General features: G+C 37.2%; 1 protein-coding gene across 1 annotated transcript in view; it reads right to left on the reverse strand.

Moving 5' to 3' along the window:
• The window catches only part of clstn2a (calsyntenin 2a), a 550354-nt gene that overhangs the window by 66657 nt on the left and 462309 nt on the right, over positions 1–21388 (reverse strand). The window contains exon 10 of the mRNA XM_073040910.1: positions 9176–9338. Coding sequence (XP_072897011.1) covers positions 9176–9338 — 163 coding nt within the window. The remainder of the gene's footprint in view (positions 1–9175; positions 9339–21388) is intronic.

Below are 21388 nucleotides of genomic sequence, written 5' to 3' on the forward strand. Positions count from 1 at the left end.
CCAGCATGTTAGGAAACACTTCTTCCCTTTTTCCATCAGATTTCTGAATGGAGAATGAACTCACGTACACAACCTCACTATATTTTGCTCTACTTTTTGCACTATTTATTTAATTTAAATTTTATATACATATTCTTATTTTTATTTATAGTTTTTTATTATTATGTATTGCACTGTACTGAGCCATAAAGCAACACACTTCACGAAATATGCCAGAGATATTAAACATGATTCTAATTTTGAAAAGGCAGCGATGGTGTGACTAAGACAAGTACTTGTACCCTGTACTCTTTAAATCTTTTTTGGTGCTATGTAATCATTAAAGATGTGACTTTGAAACAAGAAAACACTGAAAAATTAAATGCTTTTAATGCTATAAATCATAAATGCTTTTCTTAATTTGCAAACTTGTCTGTACTTCAAATTCACTGAACAAAATCTGCACATTGCTACTTACTAACATTAGATGGCGTCAGAATTCAAACTATTGTGAACTATCTACAGTACAACTTAATGCTTCAGAAGACAGGACTTTGTTCGACAAGATTTACTGGACTATTTACTATTGGATGTTAATTCTATTAATATCCCACAAACTTTTAATTAATGTTAAGCTGTTACACAGCAGTTTAATAAATTTTCTAGTGAATTAGTTAATTTATGGGAATGCAAAAATTGAATCCTGGGTGAACTGGGTTTCCAATGAGTTCAAAGGGAATGTGGGATCTGGGACCTAGATGAGACTAAGGGAAGCATGGAAATCAGGATCTGGATGAGTTGAACAGGAATGTGGGCATTGCGATCCTGGTAAATGGAAATGGAAAGAGGGAACTGGGGCTCAGAGAAGTCAAAAGAAAACGTGGGCCACAGTGAGTGGAATGGGAATGTATGAATTGGAGCCCCAGTGAGTGAAAACAGAGCACAATAAACATTAATCAATAAGTCAGGTGCCAAATTATCAGGGTTCCAAGTCATCAGTAATATGATTTACTGTATTTCTAAATTTAGGGAATTTTGAAATTTTTAGTGATACAATGTGGAGTTACATGGATAAGAAAGGCCCTGAATCGTATGAAATAAGGGAATATGCAAAGAAAGAAATAAGTGGTCTTTCAGGCCCTTTACGGTAGACCTATGCTGTGAAACTTCCTCTAACTTGCAAAATACCTTCTTTTGCATCAAGTGCAATAAAGAGACCTTGAAGTCTGAAACATCAATAACTCATAACTATCGGTCGTAATTTGCAGTGAAATAGTTTCTTCGGAAAGTCATTCTTTTTGGAAGAACGGAATGAAACCTTCTCTCTGGTGATGGTCATGCTTATCCATTGCCTGAAAGTTTGGTGCAAGCAGAAATGAACTGAATAAATATCTGAAAAAGAAAAAAAATACACTGAGCAGGAGCAGGCAGTGTAATTAATTGGATAGCTTTATTAAAGTCAGCACAGACATGATGAGCTGACAAGCTTCTCTCGCTGCAAGTTGGTTACCATGGATGGCATCCATCTGCCTATAAGTATGCAATTGGAAATGTCAGTACTCTGCATTTATCCATCCTAAAGGGCACCTATCATATCTCAATGACCATTATACCTGCATTGTATAATTAGGCTGCACTTTTTGGTTTCTACATTTCTCACACCCTGAGTCATGTCACTTTCAACAGCTATCTTAAAAACTACTCATTTAATATCTTTATTCAAGACAGCCACAACAGATTCCTGAGGGACTTCAGTGGTGACTAGATCCCGAGCAGAAACACTTCGATTAATTGCTACTGCTGGCCAGAAGTATGCAGCCAATTTGTAGTCTAGTTTAAAATTGGTTCATTAATCCCATCTCCCTTGGAACCACTAATCTTGCCACAGCTGTAATAACAATCTGGGAACTTCCAGGGCAAACAAAAGTACTACCGCATTCCTGATTTTTGCTTTTTTTGTTCCGTAGTGGGTATTTTTTCTGTAATTCAGTTATGTGCAAGGGGTGTCCTTTAACAAACAAAACATTTGCACAGATTCAAATTTAAATTGCTGCAATCGGCAGCAAGAATTCAAGAACGTGCCAATGACCCAGCATGTACTGTAAGAGTAATTACGAAGAAAGCATGGCAGCACCTCTACTTCCTTAGGAGTTTGCGGAGATTTGGCATGACATCTAAAACTTTGACAAACTTCTGTTTATTGATGAGGAGTATATTGACTGCGTGCATCACAGCCTGATATGGAAACACTAATACCCTTGAATGAAAAATCCTCCAAAACGTAGTGGATACGCCCCAGTCCATCACAGGTAAAGTCCTCCCAGCCATTGATCATCATCCACCCATCCATCATCAGGGATCCCTACCACATAGGACAAGTCCTCTTTTTGCTGCTGCCATCAGGAAGAAGGTACAGAAGCCTCAGGACTCACACCACCAGGTTCAGGAACAATCAGGGGATAACTTCACTCGCCCCATCACTGAAATATTCCCACAACCATTGGACTCACATTCAAGGACATTTCATCTCAAGTTCTCAATGTTTTTTTTCTTATTTATTTATTATTGTTGCTTCTTTGTTTTGTATTTGCAGTTTGGTGTCTTCTGCATTCTGGTTGAATGCCCAAGTTGGAAAGTCTTTCATTGATTCTGTTTAGTTATTTATTGAGTATGCCCACAAGGAAATGAATCTCAGGGTCATAAGTGGTGACATGTATGTACTTTGATAATAAATTTTCTTTGAACTTTGTTTGAATTTGGAAGAATGTGTCTTGAAATCAACCAGACTGCTTTGCTGGTGTCAGAATGCCGAGCTTATTTCAAATGGCTACAAGAAGATCTACTGCTTTGTTAAAGGTCATTAGCTGGAATAAGCCATTTGTTATTTTATCTCACATGGCTAAGAAAATGTTCATACGAAAGGTCGCAAGCCTGAAACATGACCTATTTCTCTCCTCACTGATGTTGAGTATTTCCAGCAATGTTTGTTTTAATTTTAGTATTTTGGCCCATTGAGTGGAAAAAGGTTGTACTGGAGAGCTTTATAGTATCATCAGCTCGCTACAGAAAAACACCCAGATAGTTTTTTCATAATTGCAGGAGACTTCAATCAAGTTACTTATTGTATTTTTCTCTTCTTTATTGTGTTCTTTATGCTTATTGTGCATTTTTTATGTTTTATTGGATCCAGAGTAACACTCATTTATTTCTCCGATACAATTGTGTACTGAAGAATTACAATAAAAAAACCTTGAATTTTGAATCTTGAAAGATTCTTTACACATTACTATTATGTTAGGTGTCAGTGAAGAATATATTTTTGGATGAAAGGTAGAAAGTGTTATCTTTTGCTGTTTCCTGACTGCTAAAGTGTCCAAACTCCACACAGACAGCACCAGGAGATCAGGACGGAATCACGGGCTCTGGTGCTGTGAGCCACTGGCTACATTACCTATTCACAGCTGACATGCACCGTCTACAAATGATGTGTTTGAAGTCATTGGCGTGCCACAGATATGCATGAGTGACTCAGCTGCCATTATAAGTTACAGATCCAAACAACTAATGCTATGGAGTGACCTTATAGAGCGCTTCAGCACAAGAAACAGACCCTTCGCCTTACAGGCTCATGCCGACCAAGATGGTCAGTCAAGCTAGTCCAATTGCCAATGTTTGGCCTCAGTAGTGACCTATCACCTTTTACATGTTACCCTAGCCTCCAGTAATATTAATATGGCAATGTAGTACCCAATAACTGTCAAACAAGTCTACTTACAACAACTCCTCTTCCTAACTTCCCCAACACTGCAGTACCATTCAGTACTCTATTCTCATTGCATAATTCCACTTTTCGGACTCACTTTCCAAAAACCAGGGATAATCAGTTCCCTATGAATTCTATATGCTCCATTGTTCATCTTTCAGAAGTTCTGTTATGTTAAAAATAAGGATTTGATCAAAAAATCCATGTAGTGCTCCAGAAACCATCCTATGCACTTCTAGTCTGATTCATCTACTTATGATGTGTCAGTGAGCAAGTGCAGTAACAACAGACAGCATTAGTATGACCTAATGAGGCCCACAATTAGTACAGAGCTCAAACTCTGAAGCAAGCTTTAGTCTTCTTTTGGATTAGCTAAAGTGCCCGTCCTTAACCTTGAGCGCTGCAGGGAGTCTGAGGCATCCATCTTTTTCCATGTAGGTTTTCCATCCATTTTCTTTAACTTTTCATTGTGAATAGCTATATCCAAATTTCCACATCTACTTCTTGCTGACCTAATTAGGAGCACCATTATGATTTCCTGTTCCCTGCTCGTCTGGTCACTGTTCATCTTCAATGTTCAATTTTCCCAATCCATCTTCAATCCTCACTCACTCAAAACATCCCTTCCTTGCAATCCTCTCCGTTCCTCATCTAATCTTTCCCTAAATCATTTCCCTCACCATTTCTGCTCTACAATAGCAGGAGCTTGGGGATGAAACTCCTTTGCATATGTTTTTATTCTGTTGTAAGGCCTCTTCTATCATAAATGACATCTTGAACCTCAAGTGTGCATTACTTTCATAGGACTTGTGTCTCATTTAAAACAAACTTGTGCCGTCTCCTAGTAAAGTGATTGAGAATTATAAATATCTTATATTTTCATTGATTTATCAACTGTAGAACTGACAATGCAAGTTGCTCCTTTATCCACTCCTCATCTATGACCTGTTAATCCAATCATCTGCACCTCAACATACTCTTGCAAATATACTCCCATTTCTGGTCATGTTGTGCTCCTTTGACTTTTTTCCTGCAATGAGTAGATTTCCAAATCCTTGTTCTGAATGGGAAATCATCAAGCCTGCCGACATGTTAGCATCATCCACCTTATCCTAGCTGTGCCTATCATTTGATGATGCAGATTAATTATCATTCTCAATTTTGTTGATGGATCTCAGAGATTTATTTTCTATTCTTTTCTCCCTGGCTGGGCATCTAGTTGTAAAACACTGTCAAATGTTTGCCTGAAATAATATTATGTCAAGATGAGTGTGTTACATAGATTACAGACTGCATAAATCTCTGTGTCACTTCACTGTATTGGGAGAATTCAGAAATATTCATAAAGTTGCAAATTATATTTGTTTTTTTTTGCTAACAGCTTGTTACAAAAAAAATCTTGTTTAACCAAATGTCATATCTTACTATGACAGATATTAAAGTGAGCAGAACCAATGTTTTGCTAAATGTAATACTGTGAGAATAAAACATTAGCTGATACTGTTAATGTTTGTACAAAAATGCACATATTTATTTCAACCAGTTCTGTAGCTGTGCGATTAAAACAACCCTTAAATATAATTTATGTTCAATAACATCTGTTTGCAGGGATTTTAACTGCAGTGGTGGATCAGCATAGCAGACATCAACAATCAAACAACATTCTGCAGACAGCAAACTGATTGAATCAGAGTTAAGTGGTTATGGAATTCATGCCCCCCAGGTGACCCAATTTTTCTAATAAATACGATAGCATCTAATGGAAAAAATTCTCAACTTAGATGACTTAAGAGCACTGGTGATTTGTGACAGTAATAGAGAGACATAACAAATTGCAGTGAGGCTCATTATTTGAAGAAGTTTCATGTAGTAATTGACTCTTGACTGAATTGTTTCTAAATTCGATATTCCTGCACATGTGTGACATTTCTTTAATTAGCTAACAATCAATACTTATCCCAAAAAAATCAGCCAGTGAGGTTTAGAAAGATGATGAATGTGGATGTATTTCCATATTTTTGTTGTACATATTTTACATGAACATCTATATGTTTTATACTTATTATTTGGCTAAACATATGAAATTGTTATGTTAATTATTGCTATTTTTATTGTTTATTAGGATTCTCTCTTGCCATTAATGAGCTATTGAACCACAGAGATTGCTTGCTTGATTTATGTTCATCAGGTAGAATGGAGATCGAAGTTAATGCCTTACATAAATTATATTTAATTAATTTCACCCTTCTGAAGGTACGTATCTTCTGCTTGTTTACATTGGAATATCTTCACCCATTTTTCTACTCACTTATTTGTTAGTTTCATGAGGGATACTATTCCTCCATTTCTTGTCCAAGTGGTATGACCGTGCTCTCCAGTCACAAATTCTCCCAAAGCTCCCGTATTACCTCATCCATAAACAAAGTAATCACAAAGAGAATCTTGGTGATTTTTCATTTTTTATCCCTCCTTATCCTAAGAGCATGAGGTTAATTCCAAAAGCACGCACAGTGATGCACAATCAAGAGGTCACATCAGGGATGGTACTACACATCCAGCTATAATTGATGCCCAAATAATAAGGAATGGAGTGTGAGTGACAGAGTGGTTCAGGTAGTAGAGTCACTGTCTCTCAGCTCCTGTGACCTGGGTTTATTCTTAACCTCTCCTGCTCTCTGTGTTGAGTTTTCAAAGTCTTTGTGCGACTCTGTGAGTTTTCTCTGTTATCTTCTACATCCCAGAGACATGCAACTGGGTAGGTTAAACAAAAGGGAGCTGATAAGAATGTGGAGAGACTAAAACTGGGATTACTATAGGATTACTGTAAAAGGGTGCTGGATGATCTCTATAGCTCCAGGGGGCCAACGGGCCTGTTTACATGTTGACTGACTATTTCTCTTTTTACATCTTATAGCCCTGGTAGATATTTCTGATGGCTGTAATTGTACATAATTATATGTTATAGTATTCTAAAGGCTTCTTCATCTTCACCAATTCTGCACTAGGTTGTTTTAATTTTGGCTGGAAGGAGAAGCAGGGATGGGTGGCGGTTTGACAGGATACTGTTTTCAGATTTAACATTTCAAGACTAGACCCAGGAACATGCCTTTGTTTATTGTTAGCTGGAGGGTACATCCACTCCACCTGGTAAATCTTTAACAATCCCACAGGTTAAACATAAAACTCTTAATTTAATTATAGCCCTAAAGGTCTACTCCAAATTTCAGCATGTAGTTATACATAGTGCAATAAAGATAATAAGCTAGTAATATCCTCCTCCATAACTGAAGCTGTACGTTATCTAAAATTCAGCAGATCTTGAATGTTTTCTTCAAAAATGGCTTCTTTACAGTCCAACAGCTATTAGAAATGACCTCTATTGCTGATTAGCGATCTGTTACTATGGCAACACTTTCCTTCATTTACATTAATCATTCAACCAATTAGTTAAAGTGTAAATAAGAAAACATGAAATCTTTACACCGAATAAAAGTTCAATCAATTAGCCCCCAGAGCAGGCTGAAGCATAATTTGTGAAGTCTATTCTACTGATTTAAATGATCATAAAAATGAAGGTCTAAAATGAACTCTGTAGCTGGATTCTGTCATTCCAGTAGCACTCAGTCTCATATGATATTTAAATACACTTAACATAAAAGTGATGGTGTGAAAGGATATGCAATAAATATGGTCAACAATAAAACAAAATAAAAACATATGACAATCTTCCCCAATAGAGCGCAGATATATAAATAGGACTTTTTTGGGGGAAAATAATCATAAATTAAACATGGATGGAATCTCACAATATTTGAAAGTACTAATCAATAGTCTGATCATTGTCCAGTCTATTTAAAATACAACACTGGTTAATTCATCTAGTGAAAAATAAAATATCAGTCAGATAATATCTGGATATCCATTTTAAACAGTGATTCAAAGATACAAAGCAGAATTATTATCAAAAATGTATAAACTACACACTTTGAAATTTGTCTGCTTATAGGCAGCCACAATTTGTATCAGTAAAGCTTCAAAAAGTTTACATACTACTTCCTGAAAATTTAAGCAACAGACTTTATAAGTCAATACAATCTATTCATCCCAAATACTCGTTATTTTTCTCTCAAAAAATAAAAAATACTCTCAAATTTGAATAATTGTTTACATTCAGCTAAAGGCGATGATTGGTACTAGCAGAGAATGGGAAACAAAAATGTTATTTCTGTAGAATTTTACTAACACTTATAGTTACAAGAAATAGACTATTTGACACATCCTAACTGTTTCTGTTTGGTGCTGTTTTCAAACAGATACACCAATCAATTTGATAATTACTTCTCTGAAACTTTAAGTAATCTCAAAGAGAATGGAATGGAGAGTGTTAAAATTTATCACAAGGGTAAATACAATTTAATTAAGAATTAAATACTGGACACATTTGTTAAATCAGGCAGTAAATGTTATATAGAGAAAAATAATATTTCAGGTTTGGATTTGATGCCTATCTGTAAATATATAAAGATAAAAGGCCAGAATTTCTAAAGAATCAGAAACTTGTGACAAAATAGCCCAACAAAACAGATCAATATTAGCTCCTTCAAGCTCTCTGAGGAAGTAGTTTCCTTCAGTACATGATGTGCTAGGGCTCTCTGGCGTAAAAATCTGCACTACAGGATTGAATTTTGAGGTGAAGGTAGCTTGTTAAACTAAGTAAAAGCATACTCAGGGGGCAACAAATAGTCAAGGTCCTGAATAGGGTAGAGGGAAGAACTGGTTAAACCATAAATGTGACCATGGGGTAAATGGTTCAGGATGAAAGTTCTGAGAAATAGTTATTGACCTGAAACAGTCACTATATTCACATCATGAATGCTGTTTGGCCTGTTGAATGTTAACAGGCTTTTAGTTTTGTTTTAGATTTATTGAATCGGCAACAATTTACTTTTGAATCAATTAAACTAAGCATCACCGTTCACCACTTAAGTAGGATGCTGGATGTCGTTGCTGGGACCTGGTTTAACCGGTACCATTATTATTCAATTTTTCATACAGAGGAATATCACTTCTGATTAGCATCATTTCATTTGCATACTGTTGCATATTTTGTAAATAGTTAGAATCAGGAAGATTCAAGCAACCAAAACTTAATCGAGATATGTTTACAATAGGAAACCTTTGTTTGTCAATGTTCTTTTATAATCATTAATAAAACAGTCTTAAAGGAACAGTCAATTATATAACACAAATGGACCATGGTGAACTAAAACAAAAACAGGAGAAATGAATCATTTCAATTATTTTAGAAAACAGCTGTTTTGTATTTAAATATGTGTTGAAGTAAGCTGGTACAGCTATGTGAAAATATGAATCTCTCTTGAAATCACAGCATCTACCAAACATTCACTTGTTCTCCACAGTTAATGACCTTACCCTGCCAACAAGCTCCAACAGTTAGCTGCATATCAATGTGTGACGGGTGGATGGGCCAGTCATCTGTCACCAGGTAGGGGTCATAAATCACTCCATCCACGTACAATGTTACTACAGGAAACTCAACATTAATAACGTAATAGTGCCATTCCTTGTCGCAGATCTGGAAAAGAGAAAGACTTCAGATTTATTTCCTGTCAAAACACACATGTACATTTGAACTTCCTGTTTTGCAGAAGATCAACAAATAATTTGATTGTAAAAAAAGAAAATGATGCAATATCAGCAAGTCGGGCTGCATTTTTACAGTGAGGAACAGAGTTAAAACTTCACTTGATGATCCTTCATCAGAACTGGAAAAGTGATAAATCAAGTGGGTTTTAGTTTGGAATAAGAGGAAAGGTTGAAGAGATCTAAGGGAATGTACATGATAGGATGAAGACCTAGGTTGTCCTGATGACACATCTGCTTTCAGTACCATCTAAGAGAGCAATATCAATGCTTATAGATCATAGTTGATTTGGAGGGTAGCAAATACAAGTACGTATATGAATGAAGTCAATAGAAAGAAAAAAAAGATCTAACTGTGAGATGAAGATGCAACAGTTGCTGGAAATTTGAAAGCAACAGTAATTCTGGAAATGCACAGAAGATCCAGTAACATCCTGTGGAGAGAGGAAAAACTGAACTGTTACAGTTGAATGATGTTACATCAGAATCAACCATTTCTAATTTCTGGGTAATGGTAATAATTGAATTCTATATTGAATCCCAGTGGCTACAAGATGCTTAGATGGAAGATGAAGTGTTGTTCTTCATGTTTACGTTGGGAATCATTGGATTAGTACACGGGGTCAAAGTGTAAGAATCCGATGGGGAAGTAAAGTAACATGTGACTGGAAGCTCAGGATCACTGTGGTAGTCAAATGGAGATGTTCGGCAAAGTGGTTTCCTGACCTTCATTCAGTTTCACTGCATTATGAACACCTAACTGGCAGCTGTGCAAGGAAGAGGGTACTTCACTTAACAGGATTGTCCAAGTCTTGAGAATGTGAAGGAAAGAGATGAAATGGCACGGGCTGCACCTTCTGTGACTGAATGAGAAAATACAAGGGAGAAGGGAACCATTCGGAGAAGATACATGATTCAAACAGAGGTTTGCAAATGAAATAGTTTGCATAAATTAAGAGAGGTGGGCAGGGTGTGAGAGGTGCTTGGTGGTGGAGTCTCACTGAGGTAGCTTTATATGCTCATCTTGTAATTTATAGTAATTTTATGATTTTACATTGAAACGCTGCCACAAAATATCACATTTCTTGACTTAATATCAGTGATAATAAACATGATTCTGATCAGCTGTGGAATATGGGGCTATGGTTGCAACATAGGAGTAAGAAAACCACAGCTATGCTCGGGCTGGGAGAAAGCGTGAGAGGAGAGATGTGGAAGATGGAGGGAATCTGACTGAGTGTTCCCTCATGGAGGGGAAAGAGAGAGGAAGGTAAGCATTTCTGAGGAAAGTCCCAACATCAGCACACGAGATAGGGAAACTGGGAGAATGGAATTGAATCCTTTTTGAAAGCAGGGTGGGGGTAAGAGTAAGGGTGATAGCTGTGGAAGTCCATGGGCTTTGTATAGGCACTGGTTGAGATGGATGTAAGGAAGTCAAGAAAGGCAAAGTAGTCAGATACAGACCACATGAAAAATAGGAGGAAGGTGGGATCTGGTTGCAAAACTAATGTAATAGTGTAGGAAGCAGCAACAACACAATCAGCAGTGTACAGGAGAACCAGTTGTTTCAGGACTATTCTGTATATATCACAATGAGCTTCCGTGAACACGAACTCCCATTGTTGCATCAGCTACTTGTGGAGGGTGAGTGGATTTATAGGAAAACATTTTCAATGTGAGAACAAATTCAACTAGGAGTTTAGTGGTGGAGAGTAACTGGATGTGCTTCAATTCAAGAGAATTCAAGTCATCGATCCATCCTAGAAATGTAGAGGATGAGAATGAGCTGCCTGGGAAAAGGGGATAAAAAGCAGCAGAGGTGCCAGGGATGTTGAAGGGAAGAAACTGAGAAAAGGAGAAGTAAGGCAGGAACAAATACATTTGGTGGGACAAGAGCAGACTGAAACAATGTGTTTTCCAGGACTTTCTTACTTACGGATCATGCAGGGTTGGGAAGTTATGAAGCTGGATGTTATCTGGGGGAATGGAGTTATTATTTTTTTCACTTTCCACAGATCCTACATTATTTGCTGAGTGTTTGCAGTTTTCAATTTTATTTTAGATTTCCAGCAATTCTACATTCTTTATCTAGGTTTCAGTATTTTTCCCTCTAGTGCCCTTATTCATTTTCCTAATTGTCATTCCTCTAGAAAGATGAGCTACAATGAACAAGTATTAATTTTCCTCTCAAAGACTGCATGAGTTGGACTCTATCCTATCACATTTATTCCCTTTTTACTTTCTACCACTCTTTCTCCAGTCTGCAGCTTATTCCTCACATTTCCAGATCCAGTTAGAGATCACTGACCTCACATGTTTATTTTTTCTCAAAAATACTGCCTGACCTGATGATTTTTTTCCCAGCATTTTCTGGTTTCTGTTCAGATTTCTATCATCTGCAGATTTTACTTCTCAAGTAATTCAAAAATTCTATTATCTAACTTGAATGCTAGATCATTCAACACCAAACTTCCTCTCAGTGCTTAATAACACCATTATTGGCTGTGGAAAATAGATTATATTAAAATATTGTGACACTTATTGCATATTATAACTACTATGAATTTTGAATAATTTAATAGCGATTGCACATTCTTCTCTGTTCTTGGTAAATGCAGGAAAGATCTGACTGAAATTTGATTACAATAAAAAATTAATAAGCCAGTATCTGCTTAAAAATATAATAATATCTGAAAGAACTGATAGCTGTATTTAAATGTTGAATTCATGAATGTATTTAATTTTATTTTGATTTCTTTTCAATTTAAAATTCCTACATGTAGGGACTGAGAAAATATAGTAAATGATTCTGTTCAATGCAGATGTAGTCACCAGAATTTTATTATTGTTCAAAGATGAGAACTGATTGCCCTTAGAAAACCGCTCTATTTTTCATTCCATCAGCAACATATTTTAAAACAGAACAAATCTTCGCTAGATTTGCTTAAAATACATTCTAATTACTTAATTTCTCAGTCCAAGAGCTTCTGAAGAACATTAAAAAAAATCCTATGCCTTATTGGTGCATAATATGAAGGTGCAAGCTCTGATTCATTGAGTTTAATACCATTGCACGAGTAAGTTCGATGCATTGGTGGTGATTAGCAACAGTGCTAATTTGCTTTGGAAAATGAATTTTAAAGTTGGTGATTACAGTAACAAATCATTGCAGGCGTTAGGTGAAGTAACCATCGTCAAAGTATGAAGTTTAAGATATAGTAGTCATTAATATAAATGACAACCAGTCTCCATGAACTATTTTAAAATGTACACTGAAAGCAGTAATCAATTGTGAAATTAAAAGCAAAGCTGCATGAATAAGCACCATCTGAAGACATCTGGCTGCAGGCTGACAGTAGGTGGCCACTTAAGTGGTATGGTTTATAAACTGACATAATCATAAGACATTCTCATATGCATTGGTCAAACGTAAAGGCAATGCTGCTAGGCTAATTAACCTATAAAGTGACCTGAAATTTAGAAGGATGAGAGAGGATCTCATTGAAACGTTTCAAGTGTTGAAAGGCCTAGATGCGAAAAGAATATTTCCCATAGTGCGGGAGTCTAGGACAAGAGGGCACAGCCTCAGGATAGACCAGCGTCCATTTAAAACAGAGGTGCAAAGGAATTTCTTTATCCAGAGGATGGTGAATTTGTGGAATTTATTACCAAAGGCAGCTGTGGAGGCCAGGTCGTTAGGTATATTTAAGGCAGAGCTTGATAGGTTCTTCATTGAACATGGCATCAAAGTTTAAGGAGAGAAGGCTAGGGAGTGGGGTTGAGGAGGGTAAAAAAGAGTCAGCCATGATTGGCAGAGCAGACTCAATGGGCTAAATGGCCTAACTCTGCTCCTATGTCTTATGGTCTATATCAAACCCAATCATTTAATGCTTAGCCAAAGACATCTTTGAACTAAGCAGCCAACAATTGGGTTATTGTGTACGCATAGATTTGTCTCTCACAACACTAACTTTGAACGCCTGGGGTCATTGTCCTCAGAAACTTCTAGACCAAATTCAGGAATTACTTTGTCCTAACCAAGGTGTATGAATATTCAGAGGTGTCTTGTTATTCGAAGACCTGCTCTCATCGCAGACATAAAATTCGATGGAATCATTTGACTACACTCAAAATATTGGAGTAAACCATGCTATTGTAACAATTGAAACTATGTTCAATCACCTGTTATCTTGATTCTTATGAATATAAATATACAGTAGTACTCTGAATTCCACTGAGAAATTCATCCATGAAAGAGTCTTCCATTAAGTCTCCCCCTGAATACCTGCTTGGGTGGAATGAAGACCTCTTACATCTACAGTGTTTGTACTCCATGTGACTCATTCAAAGTCACAACAGCACACTTCTTTTATTTAGGATTATGTATATTATTTTTTCATTAATAACTGAGAATACTCAGCTTTAACTGATCAGATTTGCATGAGAAAAATAAGAATGACTGCGTTGAAACATTACTTACATTTGAAGAAAATCCAGGTGACTTTGCTTTTAATTTAAAATTAAAAATTTCTAATGTTCATTTATATAAACAATCAATCAACTAGTATTTCTCAAGGAATGTCCTTTCTGATTCTGTGGAATTATTTCTAACAATCAGGATTTGCACAGCTGTTTATATGCTTTACCCAAGTAAATGAAATTGACACCTTACTGACAGCAATGGAGGGGAGTTAAATTAACTTATGAGGTTAGAAAGCACTTGGCTTAATCCCAAAGGTCAGGAAGCACAAATGTTCAATGGTTATGTGAACACACTGAGGAGAACTACTAGCAGATCAACAAGCATTTGAGGTTTGTGATAGACAACTACATGGACTAGGGCACAATCGTGTCCATTGTTGAATGGGTGGGTGAGGAAATGATCAATAGACCAGAGAAAGTTGACAGTCATGATTAATGCATGACTGCTCACAGAGTATGAATAAAAAGCTCCCCCAGAATGAGTACATGATTTAACTAAGTGGACAGATTTTCAACTGTCCAAGAATTATGATGTGACATGAAAAAGGCACCCCAGTACTTCGTTTCTTCTATTATCTTGCAGTATTTTATGATGTTTAGTACCTTGTGCCCTGCATCTAGTAAGACATTGCTTTTTACATTTCCTCCCTATTTCTCTTTTCAGTTTCAACTTAAACCTTGACTATCTCATTCTTTTTCTTTTCTCCCTCCCAATTTGTCAATGAAAGATTAGTGGAATGTGCACACAACTTATTATCAAAGGTGGAAACTGGCATGCTGAAAATTTCAGATTTGTGTTTTTATTTCAGTTACACTCAACTGCACCTCAGCAGCAACATGAAGCAACATTTCAAACACTGCTGGGTGACGCTAAGGCTTCTAAAGAGTAATCCGCTGCTCGCATGGATACAAGTCTCAGAAATTGGCACATTTTCTGCAAGTCTGGACATACTGATGGGCAGAGTCACACCTGCACTCTGCCTTCTCTCATTGGACTTCAGATGGAGCCAAGTCTTGCAGGGAAATGCCTCTCTCATCCCACTGGAGAATCCATTCCTTTGTTTAGGATTCTTAACCGGGGAAAAATGCCGCTTGTTAAACTACAATGCACCTATTCGTTTCACATTTCCTCTTTTACAACAATATAAAACCCTCTTTAAAATATTGTAATTGAAATTAAGCCACATGGTGATCACTGTCCTGTCGTTGGTGCAAGCTTCTTATTGGTAAAGCTCAAGCTGTTTGATGATAAACTGAACAGGCTATTTGGTATTATGATCTACAAGCAAATAAAAATTATTATGTCTTGCATTCATGGAACTCTGTTTCTTAATTACACTTTAAAACTCAAATCTGTGTCCACATTATATTTAATTTCATATTACAAGGCAAATTAAGCATAGAGGGTAGTACAGCACAGCAAAGGAACAGGCCCTTTCATTCACAATGTATGTGCTGACCATCAAACTAATTCCATCAGCCTGCACGTGATCCATATCCACCCACTTTCTGTCATAATCTGAATATCCATTAAACATTATTCCACCACTTCCTCTAGCACCAGGCTGAGGGCAATTGCCACTTTCCCTGCTTCACACTTCTCTTTTAAACATCCCCTCATAATTCCTAGTGTGAATAATTATTTTCTCTGATTTTATGTCGGCTTTTTCGTGTATGTTCACACCCTGGTCTTTCATCTTCCTCTTTCTGTTTTGTTCAAGTTTAATCATCATTCATGCATACATGAACACCCATGAATATAGCGAAGCAAAACAGTGTTCCTTTGGGGCCAAGGTGCAAAACACAGTACCAACAGGCACATACAGTGTGCGCGCGCACACACACACACACACACACATAAATATATGTATGTATGTATTTGTGTATATATATGTATGTGTGTGTGTGTGTGTGTGTGTGTGTATATATATATATGTTTATATTTATATTTATTTATAGCCCAATTCTCTGAGTAACATGTCCCACAAATTGATGGTGCATGGGTGTTATTGGCAAGATAACACTCTGAGGCTCCATGCCTTCTCCCAGTATTTCTCCCAATGGTCACAGTTAAATATGCAGCTTGGTCCATATCCAGGGAAGTTCTTTTTCTGCGGACCTGGTGATTTATTGGCAGATGCCTTGCAAGTTTATTCCAGTTAAGTTTTCATTGTTTTCTTTCTGTCAGCGAACTGCATCAACTCTGATTCCAATCCCTGGAGGCTGGATGTGAGGGCAGTTGAATGGTCAGTGTCTTAATCAGAACAGCTTTCTGTGTTCTGGCCGTGTCTAGAGCACATACTATCATGAACTTCTTCACCAACACAGCTTTCTGCCTTTCTGGGCCATGAACTGTTCTTCCATTTCCTTCAATTTACATTTACTAGCTGTGTTTCTAAACCATAAAAGGAAATTTCCTCAGGTCTTAGAATGTGTATCTAGAGATCCAGGGGTTTGACTTCAGAACAAGAAGCATGCTGAATGTTTTGAATATCTTGTCAGGACTTCTATTCTCTGAGTTACTTATTTCCCAGCCACTGAGAACATCCGATCCTTCATTTTCCATAAAGGAGGAGCTGACCTTCTTTCTCCTTTAGCAAACTGTTGAATGTCAGTTTACATGTTGACTCGATCTTCCAGATTCATCCACAAAAATCCTGACAGCCTCCCGGTTCATCAAAGGTTACAGCAATGCAATTATGGCAGCCATCTTTCACGCACTCCAGAAGCACAATCTCCATATGTTACTGCTGTCTTTTTTTTATTTTGATAATTCTTTCATCAGTATTCACATTATTCCACGTGGTAGGGAAATGTATTCACTAGCCCATCTTGTTCTTCCCACTGTTTGTTTCTTAATTATATTTTAGGATTCAAATCAGTGGCTCTCACTGTCATTGGTTTGAAATTAATCACCAAGTGCTGCCAAGTTATGGAATATGTGTTTTTACACAGCGTATAGTGTACTGGTGCATGGCACCATTAGTACACATGTATAGTTGCACTTGTTTAATATAGAACCATCGAACAGTACAGCACAGAAACAGGCCTTTTGGCCCTTCTTGGCTGTGCCAAACCATTTTTCTGCCTAGTCCCACTGACCTGCACCTGAACCATATCCCTCCATACATCTCTCATCAATGTACCTGTCCAAGTTATTCATAAATGTTAAAAGTGAGCCCACATTTACCACTTCATCTGGCAGCTCATTCCACACTCCCACCATTCTCTGTGTGAAGAAGCCCCCCCCTCAATGTTCCCTTTAAACTTTTCCCCTTTCACCCTTAGCCCATGTCCTCTGGTTTTTTTCTCCCCTAGCCTCAGGGGAGGCTATATAATATAATATAATATAATATAATATTTCAATTATATTATTGTTGGGTTGAGTTCTTCTCTGATCTTGGCAATTTACTTGAAAATGTTTTATCACCATAGTGGAGACACCATAATTACATTATTGCACCTGCTTATTCTTGCAATAATATAACTAAAACATTAAACAAATGCCTTTTGTAAGGCCATTGAACAAATAAGTGCTTGGCAGAAGAACTGGGCTGGAAATTAAATACAGCCATGTGATTCAAACTTTGCCAGAATATGCAGCCAGGGAGCTCACTGGTGAAAGAAACTGCTGGTTGACAAATAATGAGAATACGAAGGCTCAGGTCTGGAAAGCAAATAGATTACAAGCCACAATAACAGCCACGCAGCATCTTTAGACAGTGCACTTGTCCAACAGCTTCCCAACAGAGAGCTTTCAGGATCTCAAGTGATTTTGCTGCTCGCTGAGCAGTACATCATCGTCAATGTTACTGACAACCTGTGGTTGCTTACCTTGTTGTGACTGCAGTTATTCGAAGATGCAATCAATTTTTCACTTGCATAAGTGAAACACATTCAAAAGTAAACAGCAGATTCACGTGCCCCTCTAAGCATGATGACAGGGCCACCACCACCTACCCCAATGACATCCACACCCAAGAATCTGCTGGTATGTTCACAGTAGAATCAGCAGGTTTTGGTAGACTGTGTATTTCACAGTCCAGGCCATTAAGTGCAGTTATATAACGCACCTTTCCAGCTTTGCACAATCAGTCAACACTACAGAACAACATCTGACCTTGTAGCCCACATATCTTAGAATACCAAAATAGAAGAACCCAAATTATTTAATACCCAGGTTGAAAGTTTATTTTTATGTTGTACAACTTTGCAGAAGGATAAGGTAACACACAATATGCCTGCACCTTACACTGCATGGGAAGTTTCTCTTGTTTTTAGTCCTTTAGAATAGATAAATTGAAATCCAAATAAAAAAAACCTCTTTTGATAATCTAATAATCTGCAAATTACACATAAAAGCATTTTGATGCTATGCTTGCTCCAGGGGCAAGACAAAATAGAATGAAAATTATATTAAATTATTGACAAAAATAGTTGTAGATATATTTCAATTGCTCTTCATACCAAGTAATATACTTAACAGCTCCAGGGAAAATCAGATATATTAAATCATTTTGAGAATAGTTTGCATTATGTATGCAAATTAAAAATGTTCTGTCTCATTTCCATTCAGGCTGAGAAGCAGCTGAACAGATGATGGGATCTATTTCCTTTAACAGTGTGTCTGAGGTGAATGAGTGTTGCTGATAACTGCTCAGAACAAAGAGCAGAAACAAGACATTACAGCCAAGGACAAGACAGCATCAATAGCACTTAATGAAACAGAAAAGACTAGATTAGCTGTGAGCATTTAAATGGATGGTATCAGATCAAAAAAGTGGTGCAGCAAGTAGAACAGAAGAGTTGGCCAAAAGGAGCATGAGAAGTTGGGTAATTGTGGTATACTGCGGAATTAAACAGCCTGAAGACGAGAAGGCTAGTTTACAAAAAAAGGTATCACTAAAACCGGCGAACTTTCACCTTAGCATTTATTATTTGGCCGTTAACATGAACACAAGAGAAAAAAAATCCACTTTAGGAAACACATCATTTTTTTTGTTGGAAGCTATCTTAGCTTGTACATGGAAAATAAATGTAACAGTTCACACATAAATAGAATGTATGCATAAATATTACATGGTTTGTTTCTTTTTGATGTTTATACCATGAATGATTTAACACGAGTGGGAGAAGTTCTCCTGATACGATGGGGGTGAACCTCTAGAAGCAGAGTTCAGCCAGCACGTCTTGCCAAACTGCAGATTTACCATGTAGAGTGGAGGATGAATTTCTACCTGTTTTGCTCTTTTGTCTCTGACTGATGAAAGGACAATATTACTAAGCACAGGATCATACTTCACTATGATGTTGCACAGCGTTGCTCATTAAAGTGGAAAATGTTTTTATATGCCTTTCACAAATTTCTTGAAAATTAGGGGAAATGGCAACAGGAAATGTGCTCTTTGCAATTTATACACCTCTTAGAACTCTCACAGTGAGCTCCTCAATTTGCATGAGATATGAATTGTATATTCTACATATAAATCTCCTAGAGAAAAGTATAAACGCAGCTCTCTCAGAAAATTGTGTTTACACCAAAATGAAAAAAAAAAGCTGTACAATGAAAGGCACAATCTCTAATTATTTCCAACATTATTTTGTGCCTGAGCAAGTAAAGTTCTCCTGTCTGTTAGCATGTGACATTCAATTTTCCTATCAAAATGCTAGCCTAACAGCAAAATGAGGCAAGAGCGAAATAATAGGATACAGTGAGATTTGTCACAATGCTTAACATTTATTATGCTCCTAGGACATAGAACTTGTGAAAATTATTATAAACATGTCAAAACAAAGACATAATTCAGCTTAATACAGGCCGAACCTTAGAGCTGGGCCCTGGCCCGAGAGTGAGGAATAAGCCAATGATTGGCTATTGCTGGATCAGATGGAGCTGAGTCAAGGTGGCAGATCTGAGGAGAGGCAGAGTTAAGGTGGCGGGACCCAGGACTGAAAATGAGGAACGTGCCGATGTCTGACCGATTTATGTGCTGAGCCAGATTGGAAAGATTGGGTATGGTCTGAAGTGAGACAGAAGAGTCCAGGCCTGAGAGTATATCAAAATGGCAGGCCCTGGATCTGAGAGAAATGTTTAGCCAATTTAAGTGCAAGGCCAGATCAAAAAGGCCAGGGGCAATGGGCAGGCCAGTGTTCAGCTTGCTGCTCGGCAAGGTTTACTCATCTCTCAGCTGTGGCCTACAACAAACAGGCTCCTGGATTGGCTGCAGTGATGAATGGCTTTGTGGCTGTCAACTCACTTTCATGAACTTCTGTTCTGAATGTTGCTTGCTTATTTTTATTGTTTGCACGATTTGTTCTTGTTTTTGCACATTAGGTGTTTGATGGTCTTCTTTAATGGGTTCATTGCGTTTTTTTGTTTTGTGGCTGCCAGTAAGGAGATGAATCTCAAGGTTGTATATAGTATACATATTTTGATAGTAAATGTAATTTGAACTTTACTCTTTCCTTTGGGTACTTTGATGAAAGATTAGTTATTTTTGCAAATGAATTTTAAATGTACACATTTCCAACCAATTAACTTCTTATTTAACCAGATTTCTTCTTTGCCGTAGGTACTTCCAGCCTTGAATGTAATTAAATAACTAAATCAAAGTTGTTCTTTTGTTGTTCTTCCTTTATTCACATTATTTCTCTTTTACAAGCTATCAGTGCGTGGTAATTTGCAAACTACTTTTCTGTGCCCAATAATTTTTGTATAAGCCAAGGTCTTAGGTGTAGGTAAAATTATTGATCTGAATTGAGGCATCACTGCCAAGACCACTATTTGGTCTAGCAGATATATAAACAGATGTCAGCACAGATCAGGGCCAGGGACAACAATGATGGTCTCATCATTTCTAGCTTAGAAGCTATTGGTTAAGTCACTGGACTACCAGGCAAAGTTTTGGAACATTGATCCATGGTTGTGTACTCAGATCTCTCCATGGCATTTAAATTCACTTCATCATTATCATCATTATGTGTGATGTCGTAAGATGTGGGCAATCATGGTCTTTGACCGTGATTGTTCTTTGCACATTTTTATACAGATTTTTCTTCTGGGCAGTGTCTTTACATGATAGGTGACTTCTCTTGGTTGCATAACCAGGAAATGTGATATGCACTGTTTGCTCATATGATCATCCACCAGCTGCTTCCATGGCTTCCCGTGACCCTGATTAGGGGGCTATGCTGGTGCCACTCCTTGCCCAAGGGTGACCTGATGTTAGAGACGTATCTCTATCCTGCCACCCAAGCATTTAAATTATTCAAGTCATTTAACAGAAGTCTGCATATACCTTTAAAAAAACTGATCTCAGTAATGGTAACCATGAAACTACTGTAATGTAAAAACATATCTCCATGAAAAAAAATGTTATTCCTGCCCATTGTGAGCAAAGTGTGAATCTAGTGTGGAGAACTAATAACTGCCTCCTCTGTTCAGGAACAATTAAGGATGAATATTCAATACCAACATCATCAGCAATGTCCATATCCTAT

This window comes from Hemitrygon akajei, chromosome 3, assembly GCF_048418815.1.
Source record: "Hemitrygon akajei chromosome 3, sHemAka1.3, whole genome shotgun sequence".
Classification (NCBI taxonomy): Eukaryota; Metazoa; Chordata; class Chondrichthyes; order Myliobatiformes; family Dasyatidae; genus Hemitrygon; species Hemitrygon akajei.